At 38.4% G+C, this 13,380-nt stretch overlaps 1 protein-coding gene across 10 annotated transcripts in view; it reads right to left on the bottom strand.

The window, feature by feature from the left end:
• FHOD3 (formin homology 2 domain containing 3) overlaps positions 1–13,380 on the bottom strand; it is a 383,220-nt gene that overhangs the window by 323,536 nt on the left and 46,304 nt on the right. For all 10 annotated transcript variants that reach the window (XM_051610566.1, XM_051610567.1, XM_051610573.1 and 7 more), the window contains exon 3: positions 5,692–5,756. In XM_051610566.1, coding sequence (XP_051466526.1) covers positions 5,692–5,756 — 65 coding nt within the window. The remainder of the gene's footprint in view (positions 1–5,691; positions 5,757–13,380) is intronic.

The raw sequence follows: 13,380 nt of genomic DNA, 5'->3' as shown, positions 1-13,380 counted from the left end.
TATTCTATTAAAAAAAAAAAAAGCCTAATCCTTAAAAAAAAATCCCCCCAAGCTCTGGCATTCCTTTTCACATTTTTTCAATTTCTGTGATGTCAGTTTACATCTAATAAGCATGTTGTTTATTACCTTCATTTAAGCCAGGACTTTTCCCAAGTTACAGCAAGAGCCATAGGAAGCATGGCATGATTACAAATCCATAACGCATGCAGGATCCCGGTTCAGCACCATTAAATCCATTAATCACTGTCATGTCTGTCCCAATTATGCTAAGAAGATACTCGACAAAGCAACTTCACCTCACCTCTCTCTCTCTCTCTCTCTCGTTACCATCAGGGCAAAGAAGGCAAACCCACAGCGCTTCCGAGAAATTCTCAAGGCACCTCTTTTGTTCCCTTTAAATTAAATCCGAATCGGTTGCACGTTTTGCTGAACTGCTAATGCTCTCCACATGTTTCCTCTCCCACACTGAAAATGTTTTCTATTACGAATGCCTAACACTGAACAGAAAACTGTAAAAGGCCCTTCAAACAACCCAAAGTACTTCTTTCTCAAGACTTTCATTTGAATGTATCAATCACTACTTGCCCAAATAAAGAGCTCAAAGATTTTAGTGCCACAATTAAGCTTCCTTTAAGAAGGCCTTTTAATTAGACTCTTAATGCATTCAGAAACTCTTACAAAAAAAAAAAACCCAACACACAAAAAAACCCACAAAAAACCCCCACAAAACCCAAACAAGACCAAAAACCAAACCTATTTGTTTTAAATTAAAATTTTAATTTAAAAAGAAAAAGAAATTAAAAAGTTTTGATGTATGAATTAGAGGAGATTCACAGTGTCCATTGCTTGAAAATTGGGTGCTCAGTACACTGCACACACACATATGCCAGACAGAGCCAATCCAATTATGTAGGGAAAAGCACCTCAAGTAAGGCACCAAATAACATGAGTTACGAGCTTAAGTCTGCCCTCAGAGAATTAAACACAATATAGTTTCACATGTTTTCTGAACCAGAATTGCACAGGTTTTCTACACATTGAGACTATACTTATAAAACGACAAACCATGTTTTCTCCCTACTTCTGCTAGTGTATCTTATGTTCTCTACAAAGTACCAGATACAGCTTTAGACTTGAGATGTGACTTTGGGAACAATGTCTACCGCTTGGAGGGACAGATCCTACCAGAAAGTTCAGTAAATGCATGACCTAAAAATACCTGCTGTACTACATGCAACAAGTCCACATAATGGATAACAGAAGGGAAAACCATACATGGGAAAAAGGACTAGCTGCATACTTCAGCCATTAAAGGACAAATAAAAACAGATGGTTTCTCCCAGCCTCCGAGCTTACAGCCTCCCTCAGGTATCACATCACTAGAGGACCTCAAGGACCTGTATCTACAGCTACACTTCAAAAAAGATATCAAGAGTGAGAGGATATAAAAAAGACAATTGAAAGAGCTGAGTGGGAAGGCTGGATCATTGGTGCTAATACTGATGATTAAAGCAGAAGGCCTAAAACCAGCAGCTATTGTATCACATACGTGGGAATAAACCACTGCTGAGCACTCAAGGAAGGATGGTCATGCTGTAGATCACTTAAAGCACCAATAAATCTGCAACTGCCTATGTGCAAAAGCCAGGAGAAGAGGATTATAAAATGGTTATAATGACTAATAAGGAAGCTAGTTTATACATTTACCAAGACACTTCCAATAATATCCTTGTAAACTGTTTAGGGACCTAGCTGGCTCAAGATATGAAACTTGAAACACACAAATATCTATTAAAATTATTATTTTTAACCTATAGACAGATAAAAGCAAGACTTTGCATAAATACAACAAGGAGCTACAACGATACAAACCCACATTTTTATAATGCAAAAACTTTTCAAATACCCAACTGAGATGTAGTGTGGTTTGTTTTTTTTAAAAAAAATAGACACAAAGGAGAAGTACAGTTTTAAATACACCTTGCAACATTTACTGACTTTCCAAGCGACAGTACTCTGAGCAATCCTAGGCCAATATATGTACCCAAAATTATCTTAACCTTCATTATTTGCATTCTTCTTGTATTACACTGTATTAACACCTGAGGCTTATGTCAAACTTCTTTTGGCAGAATTATTCCAAGTCATTGTCATGAGTCCCTGTCCAAACCGCCTCTTCAGTATTAAGAGCAACACTCCCAATTCCCCATCACATGCAGTTTTAAAATAAAAAACAAGGGACCCTGTCAGACTAGATACTCTATCCAGATATGTAAAAATAAACAGTGCCTTTTCCCTCAGGTATTGTGAGAAAACTACCTAGAAAGCAATGAACAGACAAGTGAAGCAGCAGTCGCAAACAGAACTACCCTAGCAAGGATACCACAAACAAACCAAGTCACCCTCCAATAAGAGAGAAGCTTTTAAAGATACTTAAAACTTCACTGTGAAAGAATTGCTCTGTATAAAATATTACATTTCATTTCAGGGGCAAAAGGTTTTTATCACTCCCCTCTGTCCTCATTTATATTGGATTTTATCAAGGCTTCAGGTGAACCCTGTAATTGTTAAATACATACAAATAAAAATCACATTAATACACAACTAAACACAAAGTCAGTCATATGGCTGCCAAATATACTAGAAAGACTTTCCCCACAGGGTTTTAACTCACAATAAATCTAATTGGAATAAAAAGGTCAAATTTGACAGACTGTAGGGAAAAAAATTACACTATGGGGTTTAAGAATTGATCTTCCTCCACTAAGATCTTTTAACATCAAGAAGTACAAAAGTACATATTCTTCAGTTAGTTATGTTCTAGGAACAAAACTGGTGTCATAGTAGTCTTTTGTTACAGAAGAATACTGTAAATATTGCAGTTAGTATTAAAACCACTTAAACTTTATTTTTGTAACTAATTTTTAATTAGTCCTGACAATTTAATCAGCATCAAACCAGAGTGGGAAAGTGAGTAGTATCTAAAAGAAAATTTGCTCCTCTATGCTGAGTCCTTAATTTGAACATATGACAAGAACTCAAATTTGGAGGGATGCAGGGAGTATTAATGCATTAAACTGAGTGAGATGCTTAAGAGTGACTAGGGTAGAAAATACCACTCACTAACAACTTCTGTGCTCAAGTTCTTAAGCTTTATTCCTTCACTGCACTGCTTAAAAACAAAAAAAACCACCCCACCCAACACGGGTCTTGCTAAAACTTCCTAGTCTCATAAAATATTGGCCTGTAGTCAATCCATCCTCTGATGTTAAAGCACAATGAATTCCCCAGAGTTTTTAAGTCCCTAACGATAGAAAACTTTATCTGGACATCTGAACATAAACACTTGTGCATTTCCCACAATTTAAAAGCACACGTTAGGAAGAAGAAAAAAAAAATCATCCCACTTCCAAATGGGAGATTTTATGAAAGGAAAACTGTTTCTTTACACCTTTCAGTTCTTCAGAGCAAGGTAAAACTTTGAATGGAAGGATGACAGCCAGCTGTGCAATAAGGGCACTACAGAACAAGCCACATCTTCTTATAAAGCAGGCCTACATATCTATGAGTCGATAAAACTGATAACCACAATGCTTTCCAAGGATATTGTGAAGACAAAGTCACCAAAGTAAGGCAGTTTTATTCCATGTAACACCATCTCAAATTGCTCTAGCTTCTGCTCCAAACATGCAACACATCTTTTGACCTCAAAACCTAATGCTTATATTTTGTAAAAGACATTACCAGGCAGTGAAGTTTGCACAAGAAGAAGAAAAGCACCCACTGTGCCAGTGAAACAACCCTCCTATTCCATGACAAGTTTAACTGCCAGGCACAGGTCACTAGATGAGGCCAGTACTAAGAACCACAGAGAGTCCCTGACTCTTAAACTATCAAATCCTGAAAGTGAGATACATTTGATATGTAGAAATAATTATAATAAAAAAATAATAATAAAAAAGAAACTACACTACATCAAGCTACAGACTGAAACAAAAACTTATCCTAAAAATTTGAACTTCAGCAGAGGGGGTTGGAAATTAGAACCAGATCTTGCATTTGGCTTTTCTGCCTCTAACAAACCAAGCCAAAAGCCCATATCCAAACACACCTCTAGGAGTTGGAGATCTGGACTCAAGTTTTGCAGCCTCGCTTCCTCTGTACTCACCACTGAACGCATCCCTATTGCCAGAGAGTAACAGCACCTGACTAAGGAATGCACTTTCATACAGAAACAGTTAAAATACACACACAGTAATATGCCTAATTGCCCACAGCAAGCTTGAATGCAAACAGATAACATCAAAGCAATGACACGTGGAAGCACAAAACCTGCTGTGCTCCAATTCCTCGATGGCTCCACTCCGGACAAAATTTTTTACATTAACTTTTTTTTATAAAACCTAAATCCAGCAAACATGAAATCTTGTCTTGCTGCACTGGTCTGTTTTGCCAAAGATATTCCCAGACCTAAGAAGAACATGCTTCTCCAAGCTGTTCTTAATTTTGTTCACATTTATAAAATCAGCATAGACTTTGCAGCATCTCTCTTTCTCCTCTAATACTTGATGCATAGGCTTGCTCTACTGTACTTCAACTCAATGGCAGTGGAGAAGAATCTGTTCCTGCATGAGGCAGCCCAGAGATCAGTCTCAATGGGAGGTATTTAAGGAATTCTGTAGGTTGCTTTTGCTCAGTTTCAATTCCCAGAAAGGCCGTTTCATAACACATCCTGGGGGCAGAGGAAAGAAGCAGGGCAAAGAAGTTTGGTTGTATTTAAAGTCTGAATCCTGTGACAGCAGGAGCACTGTGAGAATAACAGAATACTTAGACTTTCTCCTCCACTTTTTAAGGCAAGTATCTCTACTGTATCTATATCTATATTCCACTGTTTGAGCTATGATCTCTTGAAGCAAGACCAACTATGAGCTAAACATATTAGGGTGTTGAATCCACTATGGAGAAGTTGAAAACAAAAGAGGCAACTGCAGCACAGATTATTTTTCATTTTTTTAAATGAGCCATCCATAACATCATAATAACACCAGAACATGAGCATTTGCTTCACCACTAGCACTCAGTGAACGTGCTGCTCTGCAGAACTGTGAAGAACATACTAACACCATCACAGCACATCAGCCCCCGTTTATGCAACCTTAAAGCTCTTACGACACACACATTATGGCTTTCATTAGACTTTTCCTCATAGCAGTGTTGTCATAACCAGGATTTAAGAGACTGACATTAGGATAATGACAAATATGTGGCCAAGATGTGCAGTATGTGAAGTAACAAACATAACACGCTATTAAAATGCAGTAGTTAGCTGTCAGCCAACAAGTCTTCAGATTCCTTTCCCAGTTCAGAACACAGTTTTCTTCAGGCACAAACAAACATTGTGACAAGACAGATAAGATTCTCCAAGGCACCCTGAACCATCACACTTGTTACAACCACACAACATGACAGTTACATCACTGTCAAATGCTGACTTCCCTGTGTTGTTTAACATATTTCAAAGGTAATGTGACTACTATAATTTTAGTGTACTACAAACAACAAAGAAATCAATTTCTTAGCCATTATCCATAACTCGGAACACAGCAAGCCCGATTCATACTCCTTAGATTTGCCTCTCAGGTTGATTTTGTTTATTCATTCTCTTTTTCAGGCATGTGGATTTTCACTTACCAATGCAGGCATGGACTCTCACTGACAGCTGGGTCCTCAGAATTATACTGTGCTTCTTGCCCCTCCTAAAACAAAAAGAGAAGAAAAGTATATAAAGGTGTAGGGAGGAGATAAAGGAGTTTGGAATGAAGGAGTGAAGTTGAGCCTAAGAAAAAAGTGTGGGGGGAAGTTAGTGTGGGTTTTAGCTTTACTTCTCACAATCTAACTTTAAATAATTTAAGGACAGTAACTGGTAAGTGACCTCCCCATCTTTATCTCAATCAATGAGGTTTTTTTCATCTTATTTTCCCTCCTTTCTCTTGAGGACAGAGAGAGAGGGAGCAGCTGGGTAGGCAACTAACTGGCAAGTGGCCAAGGTCAACACAGCACAATGACTCTCTAGAAATCTGTATTAGAGAAGTACCAAGTGATGACTGCACATTTTAATTTTCACAGAACCATTTTAAAGCTAGGCATAGTTAAGTATGAATATAAAATACAAGGTCAAACAAGAGGTTGCTTACGCTGTCACAAATCTGCTCATGTAACCTACTGGGTCTTGAAAGCTCAAAGAAAGATCTGTTTTTCAACGAATGGGGAAACAGAGTTCTGCTCCTCACTGGCACTGTCTCAGTTTCATCCTGGTCTTAAATAAAATTACTTTATCTTGAGTAGCTACTACATTTCTCATTAGTTTTTCAGACAAATTAGTATTAGACATATCTTTTCAAACTGGACAAGACCACTGTTCTTGATTTTTAGGTGCTCCACCCGCTAACCATCATGAGGATATAGCTAGAACTTTGCCTCTGCACCCAAACCTGCTCACTTAACAGAGAGTAGAAAAGTAAAAGAAAGCAAAACATCTCCTCAATTTCTACAACAGCATATTCTCTCTCTTTTCTCTGATACTAAAGATGCAGATCCTGGATAAGTGTCCCTAGATGACCATGCTTGAGCCGGGTGGTTCAACCACCAGACCTCTCTTCCAACCTCAACAATTCAGTGATGAATTGTAACTGAGTATCTTAAGGAAAAAAAATAAAATCTTTTTTGAAGGGAGGAAGTGGAGAGGGAGAGAGGAGAACTGCTATATAACTCAACATCAGCTTTTCTACCTCAAAATATTTTTTTATTTCTTCAATTCTGCAGCTGAGAGCTGGCATTCTATCGTTCTGTGATTCAACAATTTTATCATAAGAAAATATGCAAGAAGCAAAACTGTTTTTAGAGCACATTTCAGATGCAGCTTTAGATGTCATGCAAAGTCTAGACCCACTTCCATAAACAAATCAGAAGCAAATTCAAAACCAGTGCAACCCTCCTCAGCTATATACATTATGATTCTGCTGAGATTTTGGGGGCCAATCCTTTCACACAGACACCCAGCAGAATTTGCCCACTGCCTGTAACTTAATCAGAAAAAATCCATTGCTTTCCACACAACAGAGGTTCGTTCCCACCCTTGTTATATTCCTGCACACAGTAGTTTTGAGAAGCCAAATTTTTTGTCATGACTTTCAACAAGAAAGCATGTTTTATACCATTTCCCAAAAATATTTGCAGGGGAAGGAAGGTTACTGAAGGGGTGACAGATATTCTCAGAAAAATATTATTCCCAGAATGACATAGGAAAAAAAAAAAGCACATGAAAAAACTGAAAAAAAATTATTAACATGCAACTACGTATCTGCTAATAGAGGACTTAGTTTCAGTTTCAGAACGGCAGTCTCTCTTTATAAACTAAATAATAAAAAATAATTTTAAAAAATCCAACTTTCAATGAAATTGCTCTTTTGTGGGTGTGCTTGAACATCATTAGGATAGAGCAGGGAGAGTGTGAACCTTCTCTTAATATTTTTGAAGCACCAAACAGCAAAATTCTAGTCTTTCCACAAGAAATGCGTGCAGTCTGGATTTCAAAGTTTCCTAGAGCAGTTCCAGGTTTAGGACTGTCTCTCAGCCCACCTAAACTCCTCCTGCCATTTCAGCTGGACACAGTCTTTGCCTGGGCTTATATGCTGCAGATTTTTAGCAGCTGCCCCTTCCCACAGGGGTGCCAAGCCTCTTCAGGAATATTTAATGTGCAAAGGTAGTGAGGAATCTTTGTCAGGGTACCAAATTTAAAATACCAATACTAGCATCATTCATTGATGTATCATCTCACTTACATGAAAGTTGTTATATTCTTACTAAGGTACACTGTAATTACTTGAAAGACAATAAAACAAAAGCTTTTTAAACCTCTCACCCTCCATTAGTACTTGAGACCACAGGCCCTATGGAAACAAAAGAGGAATAGCTCCAGAATTAAGAGTTTCCATGTGGGACAAAGAAGGACCCATTTTCAGTTTCCCTCTTGCCACAGTTTTCCTGTACAGTTGTCAGCAAGTAAGGCCCGGCCACAGAGCTGTCAATGGGCCACATCAAAATTCAAACATCAACTACTTTGAGGATGTGAGCTTAGTTTCCCTACACCCGGCATCCCCCATCTGCAAACCAGGGACCTTGGTAGCTGTCCATCTCCTCCCTCTTTTAGGACCCAGATCTTGTCGAGCCCTTACATGTTGCTGTTATTTTAGCAAAGTACATTCATCACAGGAGATCTACACAAGTGACTTAAGGGGTGTATAAATTTAAGAACAGCAAGTGTGAGGGCAGAAATAAACAGCTGTTTCTCATTAATTTTTCAGAAGACAATCTGCAATAAAATATTTTAAGTAGCTGAGAATGTTATCTTCCTCTCTGCATCAAATACTTGACCAGAAGATCATGTCTTCAAAAGTAAGGACACAAAATGTAGCAACAAAGGCTTCTAGCTAAAAAAGTCTCCAAAAGCAAATTGCTCCTTCCACCACAAAAAACAAACAAAAACAAAACAAACAAACAAACAAAAAAATTACCTACAGGGAAGGATTTCAAGTAGAAGCAAGCAGAATGTATCTGCTACTAAAAGGAAAGTACAGTCGGTCTGCCTGCCATGGCCTCACAGGTGGTCTGTGGCTCTGCAGGTTGCCCACAGGTCATGGGAGCAAATAGCCAACTCACTTGTGACCAGCCAGCACTTCAGCATATGGGGAGTGTTGAGGCATTTCTACTCAGACCTTCACTAAGCAAGGAACACCAGTAGATTGACCCCTGGTTATGCAAGCCCTGCCAACCTGCATCATCCATGGCTATATGCCTTCCACTCCGTGCTCTCCATCAGATTTTTCTTCTCTGACCATTGCATGACTATACTCTTCTGAGAGGGAAGATGAAGAGGGAAGAAGAAAAGGGGGGCTTAAAACTTGTAGATAAGCATCAGCTAGACATCTGCTACAGCATTGGGACATCAGGAAAAACAATGTAATAATGGTATAGAGGAGTCAGTGCATATAAATGAGCATCAAAACAACTGCAAAATCCTCAGGCTCCACAGCCACGCTGACTAGGAAAGAATAAAATCCTACTGCAGTCTGAGCTGGGCCAAGCTGTCTGCAAAGACCTCTGACAACTGCCAAAGAACAGGAAGTAGGGGAAAAAAAAAGGATGTCCATTTTCAGATCTTGCTCTAAGACTGAGAAATAAAGAAACACAGAAAAAAAACAAACAACAAAAATATTGAACATCATTACATAGTACCTCCATGTAAGACATTTTCTGTGGGAGCACTTGGTACCATATGGTGGTTTGTGATCTGTCTGCTTATTCCACTAAAAAAGGAGAAGTATAAAAACACCAGAATACTATGGGAGAAGATATTCCATGAATATCAGAAAGCAAAAACTAGAACAAAAGGTAAGAAACCCTGAGTGCTTTGAATTACAGGCACCTCAAAAAGGTGCCCAGCCAAGAATCCAGTAAGCTGCTAAGCTTCCATTTCTCAGGTCAAGATGACTATTTCATTTGGCTTATTTTTTCAGCTTTTTCCCCCAGTTGGTTTGCTTGGGGACCAAGCTTCAGGCACCATCCCTGGAGGTGTTCACAAAGCAAGGAGACCTGGTGCTTTGGGCAATGGTTTAGTGGTCACAGGGGTGCAGGGCTGATGGTTGGACTTGACGATCTTGAAGGTCTTTACAACCTTGATGATTCTATACCACTTACTTACCCTTCCACTAAGACAGTGGCATTGGTAGCCAGCTACTTCAGGGCAGCGAGCACTTAATTCCCCTCAGTGGAAAGTTGTATTTCCTAGTATGTGCTGTGAAATTTTATATAACTGACAGGTTTCTAACTGAAAATTATTTTCTAACAGAGATGTTAATTTACAGACCTTTTTTCATTTAGTAACAGTAGTAACTCTTACACTGCACAAGTGTGAAGGATAGGAGTTTGAGATCTTTCAGTCAGAAGAAACAATGTTTGCATTCTTTCCCCTCCCCTTGAACAGGTAAGAAGTAAGAAAAAATAGTAGCCAGTGTTTTGGTTTTTCTTCTCCAACACTTCACTTGGAAAACTAGCTAAGCCGATAATATAAAGCTCATCTCTTTCAGTTCTACAGATTACTGTTGAGCAGCAGGCAAACTTTCAATTCCTGGTATCACAGAGAGAGCATTAAGGATAGAATCAGTCCTGGAATGTACTCAGAAAAGCATAAAAACATATAGAATAAGTAAAAAGCTGATGCCTCATCAGCTTTTTAGGGATTACAAAGGGATCTACTTTTCCTTGTAGAGAGAACAGGAAGGAAAAAGTCCAGTGTTCTGCAATGTGTAAATCCATGCACAGATGGATTTGGAAAAGCCAGACACTACATCAAATACTTAACTTTGCAGATACTGACGTGGGGTACAGAGTGAAAGTTCTTACTCCAAACTCAGCCATCCTAAGATGTGGCTATTATGCTGAAATTCAACTATAGAAACCATTGCCATCCTTACTTCAAACTACCCATCATTCCCATTGCAATCTACCACTGGGTTGGTCAAACTCACTGGTGGTGGGTTGACCCTGGCTGGATGCCAGGTGCCCACCTCCTCAGCTGGACAAGGGAGAGAATTTGATCTATTATTTACACCAATGGAAGTGTTAGAACTCATCCCACCTCTGGAAGACCCCTTCTTTCTGTTTCTGTGAAGCAGTTTTGTGGTAACAAAGTTTTAAGACAAACTGCCAGATAGCATAAGGCATCCTGAACCTAGTTTCCATGTACAGGCTATAGGGCTGTCCTACTAATATTACATAATTTACCAAGAATTTCCATTTTAAATATGCAAGTGAGCCATTGTGTAACTTCTGGTTAACAGCAACCAGGTCTTGCAGAAGGAACAGAATTGGGACTACAGCTTGCCATGAAAAGCAAAGGGTCTGCTCCAGTGCACATCACTTACAAGTGCTACTCAGAAAGCTACAAGTTTTGTTTTCACACGTTCCCAAAAAAACTAGCCACTACACTGTGTAGTTCACATTTTAATCTAATTCCAACAGCTGCTTGAAGGATCATTTTAAACCCTCCAGGATCCAAAAATGAGCCCCCCTAACATCAGAGGTCTACCATTCAGCTTCTCAACCTATTTCCAGCCTTCTAATTGCCTTACCTGAACATAAATCTCAGGGTCCTAATCAACCAGATCTCTGAATTTTGGGTGCTCCTGGCATATACAAATCCTCCAAGACAACAAAATCAGAAAATGGAAAAATGTAGTAGAGTTTATCTCAGAACAGTAACTGTAAAGGGATAACCCAGATCACTTTTGCTCAAGTTAGCAAAGAAAAGGAAATCTACATTATCGGTCATATTATTCCTCCAATCTTGAAAAAATAATCAACTAAAAGAAATATCTTAAAGTAACATATAACAGGCACTATTATCATGGTATTCTTTAGTGCTTCAGCAATCTGTCAAGTAAAATGTATGCTGTGTTCCCAGCTCTCTGCTGAAAATACAGGTCTGTGGCAACATGCCGGAAGAAAGGGACAGCAAATTGTGCTCAGCCATCAGAAAGAGAGTGAAGGAAGACAAGCACCTAAGAAATCAGCATCACTGCAAGGCATGCTGAGATTCAGACTACTTAACAATTTAATACAGTTTCTCCCTCTTTTCCAAAAAAACCTAATGCATTATGCTCTTCAATATAAATAACCTATTATTTTCTAGTATATGAAGCTTCAACAGTGGTGTTACTTCCCTCACTGCCTCATCTCCCTACAAAGGAGTAAAATTTAGAGCAAGCTCTCTTCTACAAATTCTGCTCTACAATACCATCCCAACAAGATCCCTCATAACACAGAAAATTCTCTCACACACAAAAATACATACTGATTATTTTCTCCCATTGGTCACATTGCCAACTTTTCCAGTGCATCAAAAATCAAAAGGACTCAAACAGAGTCATTTAAAGGATTTTTAGACATGCTAGATTTCCTGCACAGAAGCTAATTATGACAAGACTAGTAACATGTAAAATCCCCCAAATTATGCAATTCACTGCTGAATACTTTTGACTCGGTGAACATCATCTGGAGTATATAAAATTTATTTTGTCATTGTTTATGTACTATATTACAAATAGTTGCACTCAATTATTTATTTTCAAAACTTCACTTGGTTAACGTTTTGAAAACAGTACCTAAACTGGCTGTCTTAAATGGTTATTTGATTTTTACATAAATACCCAGTTACAATTCATTGTCAGCTTTAGCAAGAAAGACCACAGCCAATCCTCTGTCAAAATTCATCTTCGTATAAGAGAATGCATGGATTGGCATCCATTTTCTATTTCAAATTTTATTTTCTGACAAAGTTTTCTTTCAGGACAGGCAACTATTCAGACCTAATATTTTGCTAAAGACCTAGATATTACAATTCAATAAATTCAGTTTCTTTTGAAACAAACTCAGTCTTTTGAAAACACTTTTTATAATTTACAACTAAAGTAGTACATTACTTTTCAAGCTTTCTTAATGATTATTTAGTATTTGAATAAGATGATTAGATAGTACACAAATTCTACAAGAACAGGTCATGCTACAAACTTTTGGGTTCCTCCTGTTTCACTTTCTACATGGTATTTTCTACAAGCATGTAAAAAGCCACAGGTCTATAGCACAAAGGCAGATCAACTGCAAGTATTTTACCACTCTCTAGCAACATAGTTGGCTGCCAAGAAAACTTAGTATTGCTTCATAGTAAGAATAAAAAAATCAAAATCCTGTAGCACAGATACCTGAAATAGAACAAGGTCGTTACAAGCAGTCTGGTGGTGTTACAGGCAACAATTTTATCTCATGAACAACTTGGAGCCTTTCAATCAATGTAAATAAACCACAAAAATATAAGAAAACTTAACCCCATAACATCAAACTTGGATCTGAATCTTCCATGAAGTGCTACACGCATTTATGTGGCTACATGGCAAATAAGTGAAATCCCCCATTGCTATGATCTGTAATTTGGATTATACCACTAAGCCAACCACACTGGACTTGAAGAGTGAGACATCTTCTTGGGGGGGATTTTGTTATGGTTTTTTAAACTAAGAGATTTTGGATCCTAGCTGAGCCTCTGGCAAGGCAGCATGGACATGATGGAAAACAAATTCTAAAACTTTCATTTTAAACTGACAACAGCAGCAAAGGGATTCTAAGTCTAGAGATCCAGAGCATGGACCTCCTTATTCCCATTGCTCTGCTACGACGAGGCTAATAGCACAGCTTACATTCTCTTTCCTTACATCCACTCTTCCTCATCCTGCTTCAGAGAAGCACTGTAAAGAGCAACGAGCCCAT

This window comes from Apus apus, chromosome 2 (assembly GCF_020740795.1).
Source record: "Apus apus isolate bApuApu2 chromosome 2, bApuApu2.pri.cur, whole genome shotgun sequence".
NCBI classification, from domain to species: domain Eukaryota; kingdom Metazoa; phylum Chordata; class Aves; order Apodiformes; family Apodidae; genus Apus; species Apus apus.
The sequence above is the reverse complement of the archived record's forward strand: the minus strand, read 5'-3'. Positions and strand labels throughout refer to the sequence as shown.